Source organism: Gorilla gorilla, chromosome 20 (genome assembly GCF_029281585.2).
Source record: "Gorilla gorilla gorilla isolate KB3781 chromosome 20, NHGRI_mGorGor1-v2.1_pri, whole genome shotgun sequence".
NCBI classification, from domain to species: domain Eukaryota; kingdom Metazoa; phylum Chordata; class Mammalia; order Primates; family Hominidae; genus Gorilla; species Gorilla gorilla.
The window spans coordinates 51,620,302-51,640,128 of NC_073244.2; the positions used below are offsets into that span (position 1 = coordinate 51,620,302).

Genomic DNA, 19,827 nt, shown 5'->3' on the forward strand with positions numbered 1-19,827 from the left:
TTCAGACATGTAAAATTCAGATAAAATGAAAAGGGTAGGCCGGGCGCGGTGGCACATGCTTGTAATCCCAGCACTTTGGGAAGCCGAGGCGGGTGGATCACGAGGTCAGAAGATTGAGACCATCCTGGCTAACACGGTGAAACCCCGTCTCTACTAAAAATACAAAACATTAGTCGGGCGTGGTGGCGGGCGCCTATAGTCCCAGCTACTCGGGAGGCTGAGGCAGGAGAATGGTGTGAACTTGGGAGGCGGAGCTTGCAGTGAGGCAAAACTGCGCCACTGCACTCCAGCCTGAGTGACAGAGCGAGACTCCATCTCAAGGAAAAAAAAAAACAAAACAGAAAAGGGTTTCCTTTAAAACATTCAGATAGGAGAGATACGTGGGGTAGACATCAAACAAGATTGGGAGAATATGGCTTATTTTTGAAGCTAAGTGATGGGTAAGTACATGGACAGTCATTCCACTATTCTCTTAATTTTGGCATGTTTGAACGTTTTCAGAATAAAAAGTTTTTAGATATGTAATGCATATATAAAAATATGCACACATAGCACTTAAAACGGTACCAGATACATAGTAAGCACTATCTACACATTTTCTGTTATTATTAATATTATTTATGTGAGGAGAACAACAGAGAGAGGGTTCCACCCCTAGGAGAGCTCACAGTCCTACAAGGGAGATGGACATTAGACAAATACATGCTCCAGTCAAAGAAAAAGGACCAACAGGGACAGAGTGGGAGAGGGAAGTAGAGGGTGTTAGCAGCTGGTATAATACATGAAAATCTTGTCTTTGTGGTCAGAAAGGCTCCCTTCGTCCAGACCTGGAAGGCAAAGCCACAACTTGACCTGGGGAGTCAGGGGAGGGTTTAAAGCTTCAGAGCCCATGGTCATATTTAGAAAGCTCTTTACCACTGCCACGTGGAGGGTGGACCAGAGGGAGCAGAGGTAGGAGCTGGGAGGGACCCAGGTGGGAGAGGACCAGCTGGACCAAGGGAGGGCCGTGGGGACGGGGAAAGGAGTGGGTACAAGAGACATTGAAGAGACTGAGTGGACTAGCTGTGGTGGCTCACGCCTGTAATGCTCGCACTTTGGGAGGCCAAGGCAGGAGGATCACTTGAAGTCAGGAGTTCGAGAGCAGCCTGGCCAATATGGCAAAACTCCACCTCTACCAAAATACAAAAAATTAACCGTGTGTGGTGGCACGTGCCTGTACTCCTAGCTACTAGGGAGGCTGAGACAAGAGAATTGCTTCAACCTGGGATGCTGAGGTTGCAGTGAGCTTGAACCCGAGAGGCGGAGGTTGCACTCCAGCCTGGGCAACAGAGCAAGACTATATCTTTAAAAAAAAAAAAAAAAAAGAGGCTCAGTGGGTCGGGCCTGGTGGCTCATGCCATTAATCCCAGCACTTTGGGTGGCCAAGGCGGGAGGATGGCTTGAGGCCTGGAGTTCACGACCAGCCTGAGCAACATAGTGAGACGCCCCCATCTCTATGTGTCCACAGGAAAATTAAAAATTCGCTGGGCTTGGTGGTGCACGCCTGTAGTCCCAGGTACTTGGGAGGTGAGGTGAAGGATTGCTTGAGCCAAGGAATTTGGGGCTGCAGTGAACTACGATCGTACCACTGCACTCCAGCCTGGGTGACAGAGTGAGACCCTGACTCTAAAAGAAATAAATAAGAGGCCAAGTAGGCTGTGGGGCTGATGAGCAGTGGGAGGGGTGAGGCCCCATATTCTGCCCCAGATGACTAGGTTCCTACCTCATAGTAGGCACCATTGTGGTAGCAGCCGCATTGCTGGATGGGCACGCAGGCTTGGCCGTTGTAGAGGAAGCCGGAGTCACACTGGCAGCCCTCAGCACACCCATCTGGGCACTGCAGAGGGGCACTGAGAGCCGAGCAGCCCAGGGAGCAGGTGTCCGCGCAGAGCTCGTAGTGACTGTTCTGAGGGCATTCCATGGCTGCAAGGAGGGGGTGCCGATCAGAGCCCTGGGGAGGGAGGGGCTGCAAGGCCCAGGGTCTACCCCTTCTGTGCCTCAAGCTCTCCCCTCCCTGCCCCTCCGGCTCTCCCTCACTCACGACAGAAAGTTTCATTCCTCCAGGGCTCCACGAGGCCTCCAGCCGCCTGGCAAGCACTCACGTAGGCATGGATGTTGCTGCAGAGAATGCTCAGGTTCCCACCACCCAGGCAGAGATCAAAGATGCAATCTTCCAAGGGACCCTGGGGATCCACCAGCTTGTGGCAGGAGGCCAGTGGCCCTGTGGGGCTGGAGAGGAGCCCACAGAACTCCTCCTTCTGATACTTCTTCTCCAGCTCGGGAGGACACTCGCTGCTGTGGTTGCAGCCGTCAGTCCCCGGCAGGCAGGTGGGCGGCGGCAGGCAGGGAGAGTCGGGCACCACCTCCTCCCAGGAGTTGCCAAACTCATTGGCGTTGCCTGCCTGCGAGCCATTGGGCTTCTGGAAGTCATCCTTGGGGTCGCCGTTGTAGTTCCCACACAGGCCACACATCAGCTGGTAGTAGTTTCCGGGGACGGTGACCCGCACATAGTACACAAGGTCGTAGGCCACACGCAGGCCGAAGTCGGTCTCAATCACAACATCTGAACCATGCTGGGAGGCACGGATCTGGCCGTTGGCCAGCACCACGGGCAGCTTCATGTCCACACCGTTCACCTGGGAGGGGAAGAGAGGCAGGCCACGCTTCAGAAAGTAGACTTTGAGTGAGGGTGGGACCCTAGTTCAAGCCCATGCCTGATGCTGATCTTTGTGACCTCACCTCTTAGGCCCTCAGTTTCCTATTTATTAAATGGATATAATAACAGGGCCTGATAGTAGATTGAATGGTGGTCCCCAAAAGACATATTCACCCAGAATCCCATAGCGTGAGCTTACTCGGAATAAAGTTCTTTGCAGATGTAATCAGGGTAATAATCTCAACATGAGATTATCCTGGATTAAATTGGGCCTTAAATCCAATGACTAGTATCCTTATAAGAGCCAGAAAGAAAAAGACAAAGAGACACACAGAAAAGGCCACATGAAGATGAAGGCAGGGATTAGAATGGTGTTGTCACAAGCCCAGAGAACCTGGAGTCTGCAGAGCTGGAAAGGGAAAGGAAGATCCCCCAACCAGTGTCTTTGGAGGGGGTGCAGCCCTGCCCACACCTTGATGTTCAACTTCTGGCACCCAGGACTGTGGAACATACATTTCTAGTGTTTTAAGCCACCAAGCTCATGGTAATTTGTTATGGCAGCCATGGGAAACGAATACAGGTCTCGATGAAGTAACAAGCCTCCAGCTATCCTTTGTTTACCGCTTGCTGCAGTCATTAATAAGCAATGATCGCCCCCGGAGCCACTTGCCCGAGTTCAAACAGTTTCCCCCTTACCCTCTTTGTGACCTTGGGCAAGTGAGTCACCTCTCCCTGTTTCTGTTTCCTCATCTATCAAGTGGGAATAAGGCGTTTGCCCCATGGAACTGTTGTCAGGATCAGATAAATTAGTATCTGTAAAGCGCTGAGAAACGTGGCTGGCATAGCATGCATGCTTCAGGAGCATTTGCTGTTATTAGCAGCTATGAATGGAGGTTTTTCTTCTGAAGAGTAAACAGACACCACAGGTTTTTGCTTTAAAGCATCAGCGAGTGGAAAGTTAGGCTAAATTCTTGGGGAAATGAACTTAAACCTATGAGCTGAGGACCAGTGGTTTCAGTTAAAGATTTACTAGGCTCCAACAAAGCCTGGTAAATCCACCCCTGGACAGGGCACAGTGGCTCATGTCCATAATCCCAGCACTTCGAGAGGCCAAGGCGGGAAGATCACTTGAGCCCAGGAGTTCAAGGTCAGCCTAAGCAATATATCGAGATCCTGTCTCTACAAAATAAAAAAGAAAACAAATTAACTGGGCATGGTGGTGCATGCCTGTACTCCCAGCCACTCAGGAGGCTGAAGTGGTAGGATTGCTTGAGAGCAGGAGTTCGAGGCTGCAGTGAGCTAGGATCACACCACTGCACTCCAGCCTCAGTGATAGAGCAAGGCCCTGTCTCTAAAAAATAAATAAATACATCAACCCCTGATTAACATGCTTTCTCACCCTTCCTTGTCACAGACAGTGCACACTGGATTCTTTGGAAATGTGAAGAATCAGAGGAGAAGGCAGGAGAAAGACATGCTCCTGGCTGAGTCTCCTAAAAAGATGGTCAACTGCCACACTTCCCAAGCAGGGCTGGGCGGTGGGTAAGGGCAACTGACTTAGCCTTGCCTCAGTTTCCTCAGCTGTAAACTGCGGGGTAATAAGAGCTCCCACATTTCTAGGGAAGCTGGGGGTTTCAGTAAGAAGCAACTAACAAGAACATCAACAACTCCTATGTATTTAGGCGCTGTATGTCAGGGGCTATTCTAGGAGCTTCGGAAACATTAGGGAATATATTCAATTAAGTCCTGCATGTCGGCTGGGCACAGTGGCTCATGCCTCTATTCCCAGCACTTTGGGAGGCTGAGGCCAGCAGATCACTGAGCTCAGGAGTTGGAGGCCAGCCCGGCCAACACGGTGAAACCCCGTCCCCACTAAAAATACAAAAATTTCCTGGGCATAGTGTTGCACACCTGTAATCCCAGCTACTCTGGAGGCTGAGGCAGGAGAATCACTTGAACCAGGGAGGCAGAGGTTGCAGTGAGCCGAGATCGCGCCACTGCACTCTAGCCTGGGTGACAAAGCCAGACTCTGTGCCAAAAAAAAAAAAAAAGTCACACCTGTCCAGTTTGCCAGATTAAGTCAGTAATTGATCAGCACCTTCGCCAATACTGCCACTAGAAAAACAGCTGCGTGTCTGTGTTTCAGTGGGATCTCAGGGGAAACCCCTCCACTATAACTGAGATGCCAGTCTCCACATGAGACCAAATCTTCTCAGTAAGAAAAGCACTGCAGAGCAGCACGGGGTTCAAGCTCCACCTTTGCTGGGGGACTATGGGCCAGTGATGGGCCATCCCACTCTGAAAAATAAAGCAAGTCATAGTGCCTGCAGCCCCTGTTGCAAGCATACAGACACCATGGACATGAAGTGCCTGGCAGCCAAAAGGTGTGCAGTCAGCTGTATAGAAACTATAGCTGCTGTTGTTGTTGTTAAGGGGGTGAGAGTGTCACCCACAGATTGTCCTCTGTCCATGAAGCTTCTCCAGACTTGGACTTTCTCAACCTCTGATGGCACCACGTCCTGCCAATAAGTGGCAGACTAGGGAGGTGAGTAGGGCAGAATCTAGGACTGAGGTGGGGAGAGGATGGAGTGGGAGGGAGGAGAGGGTGGGAGAAATTTGGAGAGAAAAGTCAATGCATGGAGGTAAAGAGAGGGTGGAGACTGAGGGACAGAGATGGGGGAGCAGCTCCCAAGTCCCTGATGACACCTCCCTCGTTGGCTTCCCACTCTGGGTTCTGACTGGCATCTTCTGTCCTCAGAGACCCCAGGCCTCGCACATGCACTCTCATCTCTGTGCCCCCAACTCCTGGGCTGAGCGCTGCCTGTGCCCCACCCACCCACAGGCCCCTCGCCCCCTGCTCCCCATCTGCTCTCACCGTGACCTTCCACTGTCTCTGCTCCAGCCGCAGGGTGAAGTTTGCCACCTGGACCGTGATCACCCTGGTCACACTGACTCGCCCATTACCCCAGGCCACGTTCTCCTGCAGGACGGCAAACCGATGTAGGCCAGGCCGGGTGCCGCAGGTCTGAGCCAGCACATACACGCAGGTGCCCATGAAGTCGAAGCGGTGGCCATCGAAGGTGGTGTAGTGGGGATCTCCCGACGCCTGGCAGGTGGTAGAGCCCACAGCCACGCAGCCCAAGCTGCCACCGGATGGCCGGCAGGTCTCATGCGGGCCGCAGCTGGAGGGCTCACAGGACACCTCACCGCCCTCCCGGCAGTGGCAAAGGGAATCACACCCAGGGCCAGGGTAGAAGGTCTGGCCCAGTGGGTAGTAGCGGTCATCGTGGAGGCAGCCACACTGGCCCACAGGTACACACGTGTCACCACTGAGCACGAAGCCAGCATCGCAGACACAGCCTTCACGGCAGGCCGACTCACAGCCCTCGGGTGCCGAGAGACTCGGGCAGCTCCCAGGGCAGGAGTCACCACAGAGCTCGTAGTGGCTGTGGGCAGGGCACTGCAAGGCTGTGGGGACAAGGTGGGCATCAGCCAGGTAGGTGTTTGAGTCGCGGTCTTGGGAGGCCCTGAGTGGGAAAACTGCTCAGGCCAACTTGGGCGTCTCTGGGTATGCACATGTGATCCAGGACATCTAACTGGGGGACTCAGCGTGGGACCTGGAATGGGAGGGGACATGCCCAGGTCTCTCTGACCAAATATTTCTAAAGATCAAATGACCCTGCTCGGCTGATTTTTTTTTTTTTTTTTGAGACAGGCTCTCACTCTATCTCACCCAGGCTGGAGTGCAGAGGCGCAATCACAGCTCGCTGCAGCCTCCACCTAAACCTCAAGCAATCCTCTGGCCTCAGCCTCCCGATTAGCTGGGACTACAGGAGTAAGCCACCACATCTGGCTGATTTATTATTATTTTTTGTAGAGATGGGGTCTCACTACGTAATCCAGGCTTACCTGGGTGAAATGGATCACTTATATCTATTCGGGGTATGCAAGATCAGAACTGACTATGGGTATCTCAGGGTGTGAATGTGACTGGGGTATGGGGCCACATATATCTCAGGGTATGACTCTGCCTGAGGGCACCCAGCTGTGGGTGTCTGATACGGAGCATCTCCCAGAGTCCTTCTGACATGGTCTGTCTAAGGGTGTGCCTGGGTGAAGTTGGCAGGATATCTGTGACCAGGAGACCTGCCTGAAGGGAACCGCCTAGGACTATCTAACTATGCATCTGTGTGGATCTGCCCAAGGCTATGCCAGGATCCTGATTCTTTCTGAGTGTATCTGACCAGTCTGTATAAAATTTAAGCAGACATCACTGAAGGTATGCGACTAATTCTATGTGACTAGGTGTATTTCAGTGTGTGCAACAGACCTGGGCCCTCTGACCAGCTGAAACTCACTAGGTCTTCCTAACAAGGGGTACTTTGCTATGTGACAGAGGCAGGGTCAGCCATCCCAATCTACATGCCTTGGATACCTGAAAGCATGGATCACCAATCCCTAAGAGTGTCCTGGACCCCAGGTTTCTTTTCTTTCTTTTTTTTTTTTCTGTTGTTTCTTGTTTGTTTTTTGTTTTTGAGATGGAGTCTCTGTCACCCAGGCTGAAGGGCAGTGGCATGATCTCGGCTCACTGCAACCTCTGCCTCCTGGGTTCAAGTGATTCTCCTGCCTCAGCCTCCTGAGTAGCTGAGATTACAGGTGCCCGCCACCACGTCTGGATAATTTTTGTAGTTTTAGTAGAGGCGGGGTTTCACCATGTTGGCCAGGCTAGTCTCGACCTCCTGACCTCAGGTGATCCGCCCGCCTAGGCCTCCCAAATTGCTGGGATTACAGGCGTGAGCCACCGCGCCCACACTCTGACTAGGTGTTTCTAACTGACTCTCTCTCACTGCAGTACCTGATTTGGGGCATTTCAGTGTGTGAGTGCCAAGGTGTTTCCTGACAGGAGATACCGAGCTCGGGAAGGAAGGTGGACCCTCAGCCCCATGGAGGAGGAAGGGGCTGCTGTCCTACAGTCCTGGGAAGGGCAGGGAGAGACCCGACCATGTGGACCACGCATGGAGCAGTACTCACGACAGAAGTCCGGCCGCCTCCACTCGCCGAGCTGGGCCCCAGCGGCCTGACAGGCTGCCACGTAGGCGGCCACTGCAGGACAGAGGCCTCCAGGATGGCCCTGAACTTGGCAGGCGTCCAGCAAGCAGCCCTGGAAGTACTGCGCGGGCGGCACAAGGCCGTGGCAGGGCGCCAGCGGGCCGTCGGTGTTGGAGATCACGCCGCACGCGTCCGGGCCGCCGAAGGACTCTTGCTGCTCTGGGGTGCACGGCGACGGGCATGGCTTGGACACACATTCTCCGCAGCCCTGGGCCCCGCCCACCTGCCATCCGGCGGGCTTCCCGCCCACAGCCTTCAGGTCGTCTGCGGGGTCCTGGTTGTAGTTCCCGCATAAGCCACAGAGAGAGCCCGCGTACGCCGCCGGCACGCGCAGGCGCACGAAGCTGTCCCCATCGAAAGCCAGCGAGAGCCCTGAGGTTGTGGTCACCACCACGTCGGCGCCGCTCAGGTGTGCGTGCAGGAGCGAGTCCAGCTGGAAGGGCAGAGCCACGAACACGCCGTCCACCTGCGGGCAGGGGGGGAGCGGTGAACGGAGCAAACACGGGTTTGAATCCTGGCCCCACTACCTACTAGCTGTGGGACCCAGAGCATGTCACCTCCCGCTGAAAATAATAATGAGCATCTATAGGCCGGGCCTGGTGGCAAAGCCTGCAATCCCAGTACTTTGGAAGGACGAGATGGGAGGATCACTTGAGGTCAGAAGTTCAGACCCGCCTGGGCAACACAGTGAGACCCCCATCTCTACAAAAAAAATGAAAAATTAGCCAGCGTGGTGGCGTGCGCCTTTAGTCCTGGCCACTTGGGAGGCAGAGGCCAAGGCAGGAGGATGGATTCAGCCCACGAGTTCCAGGCTACAGTGAGCCCTAATCCTTTCGCGGCACTCCAGCCTGGGCAACAGAGTCAGGCTAAGAAAAAAAAGAAAGAAAAGCAAGAAAGAAAAACAGAAAAGAAAAAACAAAGAGCCTCTATAGGCTCATGTCACTGACTCCTCATCCTTCTCGAAAACAGGTACTTTTCTTAGACCAGTTTACAGAGGAATACGCTAGGCTCACAGAGGAAGAAGCCGCTGTGCCAAGCCATCAGGCTCCTAGGCCTACACTCTGACCCTTCCATCATGCCCCAGCTAAGCTGTGAAAGGTGCCCAGGGGAATGGTGAAGCCCTTACCATCTCAGGCAACCCCAGAGCTGGCACTTGCTCCTGTCTGGCCCACAGTCCTCCTCACCTGTAGCTTCCGGGGCCAGCGGGCACTCAGTGTCAGGCTGTGGTTGTAGATTTGCAGGGTGACACTGCGGGTGTAGCTGACAGCCTGGCTGCCCCGGTGCTCATTGGCTACAGTGACAGTGAAGTTCTCAGCCCCCAAGGGTGGTCCGTGGCAGGGTGCACTCAGCAGGTACTCGCAGGTGCCTTGGAAATCGAATCGGTGCCCATCCAGAGTGACGTAATGGGGGTCACCCCACGCCTGGCACTCAGCTGTGCTGATGGGCTGGCAGCCGTGCTGGCCGGATGGCAGGAGGCCACACACTTCACCCAGCCCACAGCTGGCAGGTGTGCAGACCAGCGAGCCACCCCCAGGCCCGCAGCGACACCTCTGGGAGCAGGTGCCATCAGCCCAAAACTCACTGCCCGCCTCGTGGTAGGTGCCATTGGCCCAGCAGCCGCAGCCGTTGTTGAGGGAAACACAGCGGTCAGCACTTAACACGAAACCCGCGTCGCACTGGCAGCCCTCCACACAGGGGCCCTCGCATACGGCCGGAGTCGTAAGGGGTGCAGGGGACGGACAGCTGGCCGGGCAGGGTGGGCCACAGACCTCATAGTGGCTGTTTTCTGGGCAGGTGATCTCTGTGGGCAGACGAAGGAGCAGGAAGGAGAGAAACAGAGAGAAGGGTGTTAGGGGTGGGGTCCCAGGACAGGGTGTGAGGAGACAGAGAGAGACACTGGGGAGCAGACAGAGAAAGGGGGAGACAGAAAACAAGACACAGAGAGAGGACACAGAGAAAGAAATGGGAGAAAGCGAGACACCAGGAGACCCAAGCAGAAACTGAGGGAGCTAGAGAATGAGAAACAGACAGATAGAGACAAGCAAAGCGAGGCCCAGAGACGAGCACCAAGAAACAGAGAGACAAACAGAGAGAAAAGAAAACAAAGAGACCCAGAAGGACCAGAGTGAAACCAAACCAGCCCCGAAGAGACGGGACCCCGCCCCCAGCCCCGCCTCTGCTCCCCCAACACTCACCACAGCCGACCTGTGCCCGCCAGTCTTCGATGACAACCCCAGCGGCCTGGCAGGCGGCCACGTAGGAAGCCAGTGCCTTGCAAAGAATGTCATGGTCCCCACCACCCATGCAGACGTCCAGAACACAGCCCTTGAAGAAGCTCTCAGGTGGCACATGAGCATGGCAGGTGGTGAAGGGGCCCCCTGTGCCAGGGGCCAGGGGTCCGCAGAAGCCAGGGCCCTCGTACTGCTCCAACCGGTCCTCAGGGCACGTTGGGCAGGACCCCCGACATTCGTCCCAACACAGTGGGTCCCAGCCTGGGGCTCGCCAGCTGCCGCCCCAGATGGGTATGGACGGAGCCAGTGTGCCATTAGGGAAGACCTGGTCATTGTTGGGGTTGCGGTCCATGTTACCGCAGAGCCCGCACACTGCGCCATGATAGCTGCTGGGCAGCGTCACGTCTACCCGCCAATTCCAGTCATAGCTGACTTGCAGTCCAAAGTCAGCCACCAGCAGTGCCTTCGATGCACCCTGGGTCACTGAAATCCGCCCGTCGGCCACGGAGACAGGCAAGGCTGTGAGCACACCGTTCACCTGCGGGAAGGAGGGAAGGCAAACGGGTCACTGGAGGTTTTACGGCCCCAGCTCTGGCCCTCTGCCTCCCTCTCTCTCATCCCACCGGGGGCTGGGAGAGGCCAAGGCCTTCCCCCGATAGTTGGATTGTCATCTGACACACTGTGGACAGTTGTTCTAGCCCAGGTCTTGGGGAATGAAACCTCACTTTACTTTTTCTAGATCTTCTCCCTTGATCTCTATCTCCCTCCTCTGTTTCTCCGTCTCTCTGTGTCTCTCTCCCTCTGTCTTCACCTAAGTCTATATCACTTGGTCTTCTCTCTCTCTCTCTCTTTCTGTCTCTCTGTCTATCTCTCCCTCCTCTTCCCTTCCTCCCTCCTACCCTCATTCTCTGTGTGTCTCTTCCACTCACTCACCATCATTTATCCGGTGCCTACTCTGTTCCATCCCTCATTTCCTCTCTGTGAGCTACCATTAAGCTCTATCTCCGTTTCCCTGGGCAGAAAGGATAGCCCATCTGTCTCCTCTGATCTCCCTACATATCTCCCTATATTTCTTTCTTTCTTTCTTTTTTTTTTTTTTTGAGACATATCCTCGCTCTGTCACCCAGGCTGCAGTACAGTGTCAAAATCTTGGCTCTTGTAACCTCCGCCTCCCAGGTTCAAGTGATTCTCCTGCCTCAGTTTCCAGAGTAGCTGGGATTACAGTAGCACCACCACACCCAGCTAATTTTTGTATTTTTAGTAGAGATGGGGGTTTCACCATATCGCCAGGCTGGTCTCAAACTACTAACCTCAGGTGATCCACCCGCCTCAGCCTCCCAGAGTGCTGGGATTACAGGCGTGAGCCACCGCACCTGGCCCGATCTCCCTGTATTTCTCTCCGTGTCCTGGTCTCTGGGCCTCTCACTTGTTCCCTCACAGACACTCAAATGACTGTTCACCTGGACTAGACTCTGAGCTCAGCATGTGACATGCACCACCTTCCTGTGGGACAGGCCCTGATATGATGCCCACTTCACAGATGAGGAAACTGAGGCCTACCAAGTGAACTGCCCAGCATCACATAGCTCATAAGGAGGAGAGGCTGGATTCAAACCCAGGTCGATAAAAAAGGCAAATGCTGAGGTCCATGTTAAAGCCCTTTGCAAGGGGCTAGGCTCATTTAATTCCCAGTAACAGGGTGACATTTTTGCTGCAATTATTCTTTTTGTTGACAGTTTGTTTCAGGCCCAGGTGAAGACAAAGAGCCTTGAGCTGCTAACTGTGGTCGTCAGGATCCCTCCTGCCCTCCCGGGGACCTCAGGGGACCATCCTGCCACACATACCCGGACTTTGCCGATCTCGTCCTTGTGGATGGAGATGTTGGTGCCGAGGGCAGCCACGGTGATGACTCTCACGTAGGACACAGCAGGGTTGCCCCGGTTCTCATTCTTGGTGGTGACGGTGAAGGGTGTCAGGCCCTGGGTGCTGACCCCCGGGCAGCCAGTTGTTGCCAGCACATAGTTACAGGTGCCCTGGAAGTCAAACTTCCGGCCATCGAAGGAGTGGTAGTGTGGGTCGCCCCACAGCCAGCACGTGGCCTCATAGTTGGGCAGGCACACGCCCTGGCCACCCTGCTCCTTGCACGTCTCCTGTGGCCGGCATGTCACGCCGTGGCACGGGTCTGGGGACAGAAGAGGGAGGAGAACCTTGAGGGGCTGCCCATTGTAAAGCATGGCCGCTCCCTCCACATCTACCCCAGTCTGTGCCGGGGATCTGAGGGTTACTGCAGGCAAGACCACATTCCAGAGTCCTCATGTCTAGGACCCAGGTCCTATAGTTTGCTTTTTTATTTTGTTTTGTTTTGTTTTATTGGTTTTTTGAGATAGAGTCTTTCTCTGTCACCCAGGCTGGAGAGCAATGGTGCAATCTTGGCTCACTACAACCTCTGCCTCCCGGGCTCAAGAGATTGTGCTGACTGAGCCTCCTGAGTAGCTGGCATTACAGGTGCCCACCAGCATGCTTGGCTGATTTTTGTATTTTTAGTAGAGACAGGATTTCACCATGTTGGCCAGGCTGGTCTCGGGCTCCTGACATCAAGTGATCAGCCAACGTCGGCCTCCCAGAGTGTTGGGATTACAGGCGTGAGCCATCATGCCCAGCCTGCTATTTTCAAGACCAGCCCCTGGGAGTCCCACACATCTGACACCGAGGCCCCACGGTGGACTGTGTCTAAGTCTCGGCTGTCAAAGGTCCCATACCTGAGACCTGGGCCCCAGAGGTCTGTACAGCCAAGACCCAGTACCTAGAGTTCCCCTACCTCTGAGACCGAGGCCCTGCCATTTGCTGTGTGAGACTGAGATCCTGGAGTCCACGCACCTAAGACCAAGGCTCTGGGTCTGTGTTTAAGGTGCACTTTCCATGGTGCCCTTGCTTGAGATTTCACCCTGTTCTTGTATGTTAAGTTTTATACGAACCTCACCCTCTTCACTTACACAGGCTACAGCTGCTTTGACACCACAGTGGCAGAGTGAGTAGTTGTGATCCAGAAGGTATAGCCTGCAAGCTTAAACATTTACCATCTAGCACCTTTAGAGAAAAGGTGCACTTGACCCCAGTTGAGATCTGTGCCCCAGGGGTCCTTGTGTCTGCGATGCCAGCCCTGAGACCATTCATGTCTGAGATCCCAGCCCCAGGGTTCTCTGTGTTCAAGACCTGGGCCCCAGGCCAGGTGTGGTGGCTCAGGCCTGTAATCCCAGCACTTTAAGAGGCTGAGGTGGGAGGATCGCTTGAGCCCTGGAGTTTGAGACTAGCCTGGGCAACATAGTAAGACCCCATTTCTACAAAAAGATTAATAAATTAGCCAGGCGTGGTGGTGTGTGCCTGTAGTCCCCCACTAGTCGGGAGGCTGAGGTGGGAGGATTGTTTGAGCCCAGGAAATCGAGGCTGCAGTAAGCTACACTACACTCTAGCCTGGGCCACAGAGTGAGACCTTAGCTCAAAAAAAATAAAAAGAGATCTAGGTCTCAGGGTCCCCCATGCCTGAGACCTCAGCCCCCTGGACGTCTCCACATTTGATAGAAATTGGTCTCCAATTTCTCTAGGTCCTGGAGGCCTCTGTGCCCAAGACTAGGGCCCTGGGGTGATCTTCTGGCAAGAGCCCAGCGCCAGGGTCTCAGCAGGATTTGAAATGTTTGAGACCCTAACTAGCTAAGTCTCATGGGCTGGGCTCCCTCAGTGCAAGACTCCATCCCTGAGGGTTGCTGTATTCAGGACAGTAGCCTTGAGCGTGTCTCACTGCTGAGGCCCTGTCCTGGGGGGTTTCTGTGTCCGAGACCCTGTTTGTACAGTTACTACATCTGTGACCCCAGCTTGCGGAACCCCTGTGTGGGAGAGGCCAGCCTTCAAACATCTCCTTCCTCCTGTGTCCATTATCAATGTACCGCCTCTCAGCTTCAAATACACCCACGGAGTTAAGCTTTGTCAACAGAGGGCGCTGGAGAGTCACTGCAGGAGGGAGGGGCTCCTGGTCTGGCTTCTAGCCAGTTCGGTCCTTCCAGCTCTGGCCAGGGTGTGGGGCCACATTCAGCGAGTGCCACTGGCCGCAGCTGGCTTCCCAGTGAGGGGTTCCCTTCTTGCCAAGTCCAGCCTGCAGAAACCTCTGTGCCACCCAGTGGGCTACAGCTGCAGTGAGACTGGACTCAGCCTTGGGGCTGATTCTCCCCTCCTTGAAGAGGAGGGGCCAATTTCTCCCTTCCATGAGGCTTTCACCTTAGCCCTAGAGTGGCGGCTACTTCCTGTGTGTGCTTTGGTGGTATTCTTTAGTGCTCTCTTTACCGTTTCTTATTTCTGTTTATTTATTTGTAAAGAGACAAGGTCTTGCTGTCTTGCCCAGGCTGGAGAGCAGTGGTGCAATCATAGCTCACTGCAGCCTCGAAATCCTGGGGTCAACTGATCCTCCTACCTCAGCATCCTAAATAGCTGGGACCACAGGCACGCATCACCACACCTGGCTAATTTTCAATTTTTTGTGGAGACAGGGGTCTCGCTATGTTGCCCAGGCTGGTCTCGAACTCCTGGCCTCAAGTGATCCTCCCAAAGTTCTGGGTGTGTGAGCCACGGCACCAGACCCTCTTTACCCTTAATAGTTAATCTCCTATTAATAAGTAAATGATTCTTTAATTAAACTTTCCTCATTCAAATGGCCGTACGCTTTCTGTCTCTCGACTACATGCTGAGTGATATACCCCCCATTCCTGGGAGTCCCCATTATCCTGCTCATCAGCCCTGAGAGTCTTAGCCCCCACTCCTTGGTGCTGGAGCTCCCATTCTCTCATCCTTAGGGGGAGGAGAGTTCTCTGCTCTTCACCCTAAGAAATGAGCCCTGGGGGTGGCTGTGTCCCAGATTTAGTCTGGGGGGTTCCCACATCAGAGACTATACCCCTAGAAATCCTGATCTTCCAGTTAAGAGGGGTCCCCATATCCAATGTCCTGCCTTGGTGAGGTCTCCGTGCGTGAGACTCAGAACTCTGCTCGCTGTCCCTGCCCCTGGGATCCCAGTCTCTCCCCTGCCCTTTGGTGCTAGTGTCTGAACCCCAAGCCCAGTCCCACACATCAGTGTTCCGCTCATGATGGACCCCTAGGCTGCTCCTCTTGTATTCTAAAGTCTTATAGGAGCCTGACCTCTTCACTTACATAGTCTACGGCTGCTTTCATGCCACAGTGGCAGAGTGAGTAGCTGGAACGAGAACCTACAGCCTGCGAGCTTAAACATTTACCATGTAGCACATTAGAGCAAAGGCGCGCCTGTCCCTGCCTTATACCGAGGGTCTCTGACATCCACCCTGAGAAAACTACCTCTGAGGGTCCCCACAGCCTGGATTTTCCCTAAGGGTCCCTACCTCCCAAAGTAGGTGGCCCTGGCCCTGTGAAACCTGGCCTAGGGGTCCCAGGTCTGCAACCTCAATCATTAGTCCTGTGCACCTCCCGCCATGGACACCCCAGTCACACTACCCTCAGCCCCAGAGTCCCCATCCTCCATCCCTAGTCCCATCAGCCCCAGTCCCAGCCCAGCCCAGCCCAGCACCTTTGTTGACGCAGCTCAGGATGCCTCCGGAGGGCTGGCACACCTGCCCCGGCTTGCAGCTGTGTTCCTGGCACACCACGACTTTACCCGCATGGCACGTGCACTGCTGCCGACAGTTGTCAATGAGGACTGTCTGCTCCGGCTGTGGGGAGAGAGGGAACGGCCATCAGGGACACCACGGGTGGGAGTCGACTCTCACATCTCTGGCGTTCTGGCACAGAGGGGTTTGGCAGACATCACAGACAAGGGGCATCTCTTAGCAGGATGGCCCCTTGTCTGTGAAGCTGAGGCACAGCATGGCTTTGGGGCCATCATTCATTGGTTCATTCACTTTTCTTCATTTACTCATTCATTCCAAAATATCCACTCAACGTCTGCTGTAGGAGAAATGGTGTGACACAGTAACTAAGGGCAGATCGCCTGGGCTTGAAGCCCGTTTCTGCTCTTTCCAAACTGTGTGACCCTGGGCAGTTACTTCACCTCTTTATGGCTCAGTTTCATGATCTGCAGATTGCAGATGATAGTAGCGCCTGCCTTTGGAAATATAACTGAGTTATATTCAGATAATAACCAAGTTATATTCAGATAATAACCAAGTTATATTCAGACATGTAAAATTCAGATAAAATGAAAAGGGTAGGCCGGGCGCGGTGGCACATGCTTGTAATCCCAGCACTTTGGGAAGCCGAGGCGGGTGGATCACGAGGTCAGAAGATTGAGACCATCCTGGCTAACACGGTGAAACCCCGTCTCTACTAAAAATACAAAACATTAGTCGGGCGTGGTGGCGGGCGCCTATAGTCCCAGCTACTCGGGAGGCTGAGGCAGGAGAATGGTGTGAACTTGGGAGGCGGAGCTTGCAGTGAGGCAAAACTGCGCCACTGCACTCCAGCCTGAGTGACAGAGCGAGACTCCATCTCAAGGAAAAAAAAAAACAAAACAGAAAAGGGTTTCCTTTAAAACATTCAGATAGGAGAGATACGTGGGGTAGACATCAAACAAGATTGGGAGAATATGGCTTATTTTTGAAGCTAAGTGATGGGTAAGTACATGGACAGTCATTCCACTATTCTCTTAATTTTGGCATGTTTGAACGTTTTCAGAATAAAAAGTTTTTAGATATGTAATGCATATATAAAAATATGCACACATAGCACTTAAAACGGTACCAGATACATAGTAAGCACTATCTACACATTTTCTGTTATTATTAATATTATTTATGTGAGGAGAACAACAGAGAGAGGGTTCCACCCCTAGGAGAGCTCACAGTCCTACAAGGGAGATGGACATTAGACAAATACATGCTCCAGTCAAAGAAAAAGGACCAACAGGGACAGAGTGGGAGAGGGAAGTAGAGGGTGTTAGCAGCTGGTATAATACATGAAAATCTTGTCTTTGTGGTCAGAAAGGCTCCCTTCGTCCAGACCTGGAAGGCAAAGCCACAACTTGACCTGGGGAGTCAGGGGAGGGTTTAAAGCTTCAGAGCCCATGGTCATATTTAGAAAGCTCTTTACCACTGCCACGTGGAGGGTGGACCAGAGGGAGCAGAGGTAGGAGCTGGGAGGGACCCAGGTGGGAGAGGACCAGCTGGACCAAGGGAGGGCCGTGGGGACGGGGAAAGGAGTGGGTACAAGAGACATTGAAGAGACTGAGTGGACTAGCTGTGGTGGCTCACGCCTGTAATGCTCGCACTTTGGGAGGCCAAGGCAGGAGGATCACTTGAAGTCAGGAGTTCGAGAGCAGCCTGGCCAATATGGCAAAACTCCACCTCTACCAAAATACAAAAAATTAACCGTGTGTGGTGGCACGTGCCTGTACTCCTAGCTACTAGGGAGGCTGAGACAAGAGAATTGCTTCAACCTGGGATGCTGAGGTTGCAGTGAGCTTGAACCCGAGAGGCGGAGGTTGCACTCCAGCCTGGGCAACAGAGCAAGACTATATCTTTAAAAAAAAAAAAAAAAAAGAGGCTCAGTGGGTCGGGCCTGGTGGCTCATGCCATTAATCCCAGCACTTTGGGTGGCCAAGGCGGGAGGATGGCTTGAGGCCTGGAGTTCACGACCAGCCTGAGCAACATAGTGAGACGCCCCCATCTCTATGTGTCCACAGGAAAATTAAAAATTCGCTGGGCTTGGTGGTGCACGCCTGTAGTCCCAGGTACTTGGGAGGTGAGGTGAAGGATTGCTTGAGCCAAGGAATTTGGGGCTGCAGTGAACTACGATCGTACCACTGCACTCCAGCCTGGGTGACAGAGTGAGACCCTGACTCTAAAAGAAATAAATAAGAGGCCAAGTAGGCTGTGGGGCTGATGAGCAGTGGGAGGGGTGAGGCCCCATATTCTGCCCCAGATGACTAGGTTCCTACCTCATAGTAGGCACCATTGTGGTAGCAGCCGCATTGCTGGATGGGCACACAGGCTTGGCCGTTGTAGAGGAAGCCGGAGTCACACTGGCAGCCCTCAGCACACCCATCTGGGCACTGCAGAGGGGCACTGAGAGCCGAGCAGCCCAGGGAGCAGGTGTCCGCGCAGAGCTCGTAGTGACTGTTCTGAGGGCATTCCATGGCTGCAAGGAGGGGGTGCCGATCAGAGCCCTGGGGAGGGAGGGGCTGCAAGGCCCAGGGTCTACCCCTTCTGTGCCTCAAGCTCTCCCCTCCCTGCCCCTCCGGCTCTCCCTCACTCACGACAGAAAGTTTCATTCCTCCAGGGCTCCACGAGGCCTCCAGCCGCCTGGCAAGCACTCACGTAGGCATGGATGTTGCTGCAGAGAATGCTCAGGTTCCCACCACCCAGGCAGAGATCAAAGATGCAATCTTCCAAGGGACCCTGGGGATCCACCAGCTTGTGGCAGGAGGCCAGTGGCCCTGTGGGGCTGGAGAGGAGCCCACAGAACTCCTCCTTCTGATACTTCTTCTCCAGCTCGGGAGGACACTCGCTGCTGTGGTTGCAGCCGTCAGTCCCCGGCAGGCAGGTGGGCGGTGGCAGGCAGGGAGAGTCGGGCACCACCTCCTCCCAGGAGTTGCCAAACTCATTGGCGTTGCCTGCCTGCGAGCCATTGGGCTTCTGGAAGTCATCCTTGGGGTCGCCGTTGTAGTTCCCACACAGGCCACACATCAGCTGGTAGTAGTTTCCGGGGACGGTGACCCGCACATAGTACACAAGGTCGTAGGCCACACGCAGGCCGAAGTCGGTCTCAATCACAACATCTGAACCATGCTGGGAGGCACGGATCTGGCCGTTGGCCAGCACCACGGGCAGCTTCATGTCCACACCGTTCACCTGGGAGGGGAAGAGAGGCAGGCCACGCTTCAGAAAGTAGACTTTGAGTGAGGGTGGGACCCTAGTTCAAGCCCATGCCTGATGCTGATCTTTGTGACCTCACCTCTTAGGCCCTCAGTTTCCTATTTATTAAATGGATATAATAACAGGGCCTGATAGTAGATTGAATGGTGGTCCCCAAAAGACATATTCACCCAGAATCCCATAGCGTGAGCTTACTCGGAATAAAGTTCTTTGCAGATGTAATCAGGGTAATAATCTCAACATGAGATTATCCTGGATTAAATTGGGCCTTAAATCCAATGACTAGTATCCTTATAAGAGCCAGAAAGAAAAAGACAAAGAGACACACAGAAAAGGCCACATGAAGATGAAGGCAGGGATTAGAATGGTGTTGTCACAAGCCCAGAGAACCTGGAGTCTGCAGAGCTGGAAAGGGAAAGGAAGATCCCCCAACCAGTGTCTTTGGAGGGGGTGCAGCCCTGCCCACACCTTGATGTTCAACTTCTGGCACCCAGGACTGTGGAACATACATTTCTAGTGTTTTAAGCCACCAAGCTCATGGTAATTTGTTATGGCAGCCATGGGAAACGAATACAGGTCTCGATGAAGTAACAAGCCTCCAGCTATCCTTTGTTTACCGCTTGCTGCAGTCATTAATAAGCAATGATCGCCCCCGGAGCCACTTGCCCGAGTTCAAACAGTTTCCCCCTTACCCTCTTTGTGACCTTGGGCAAGTGAGTCACCTCTCCCTGTTTCTGTTTCCTCATCTATCAAGTGGGAATAAGGCGTTTGCCCCATGGAACTGTTGTCAGGATCAGATAAATTAGTATCTGTAAAGCGCTGAGAAACGTGGCTGGCATAGCATGCATGCTTCAGGAGCATTTGCTGTTATTAGCAGCTATGAATGGAGGTTTTTCTTCTGAAGAGT

The 19,827-nt window shown here is 53.8% G+C and overlaps 1 protein-coding gene across 2 annotated transcripts in view; it reads right to left on the reverse strand.

Moving 5' to 3' along the window:
• FCGBP (Fc gamma binding protein) overlaps positions 1-19,827 on the reverse strand; it is a 123,328-nt gene that overhangs the window by 20,694 nt on the left and 82,807 nt on the right. For both annotated transcript variants that reach the window (XM_055369371.1, XM_055369368.2), the window contains 10 exons: positions 18,302-18,896; positions 17,984-18,183; positions 15,620-15,761; positions 11,880-12,217; positions 10,000-10,573; positions 8,989-9,605; positions 7,727-8,270; positions 5,571-6,163; positions 2,081-2,675; positions 1,763-1,962 (listed from right to left, as the gene is read on the reverse strand). In XM_055369371.1, coding sequence (XP_055225346.1) covers positions 1,763-1,962; positions 2,081-2,675; positions 5,571-6,163; positions 7,727-8,270; positions 8,989-9,605; positions 10,000-10,573; positions 11,880-12,217; positions 15,620-15,761; positions 17,984-18,183; positions 18,302-18,896 — 4,398 coding nt within the window. The remainder of the gene's footprint in view (positions 1-1,762; positions 1,963-2,080; positions 2,676-5,570; positions 6,164-7,726; positions 8,271-8,988; positions 9,606-9,999; positions 10,574-11,879; positions 12,218-15,619; positions 15,762-17,983; positions 18,184-18,301; positions 18,897-19,827) is intronic.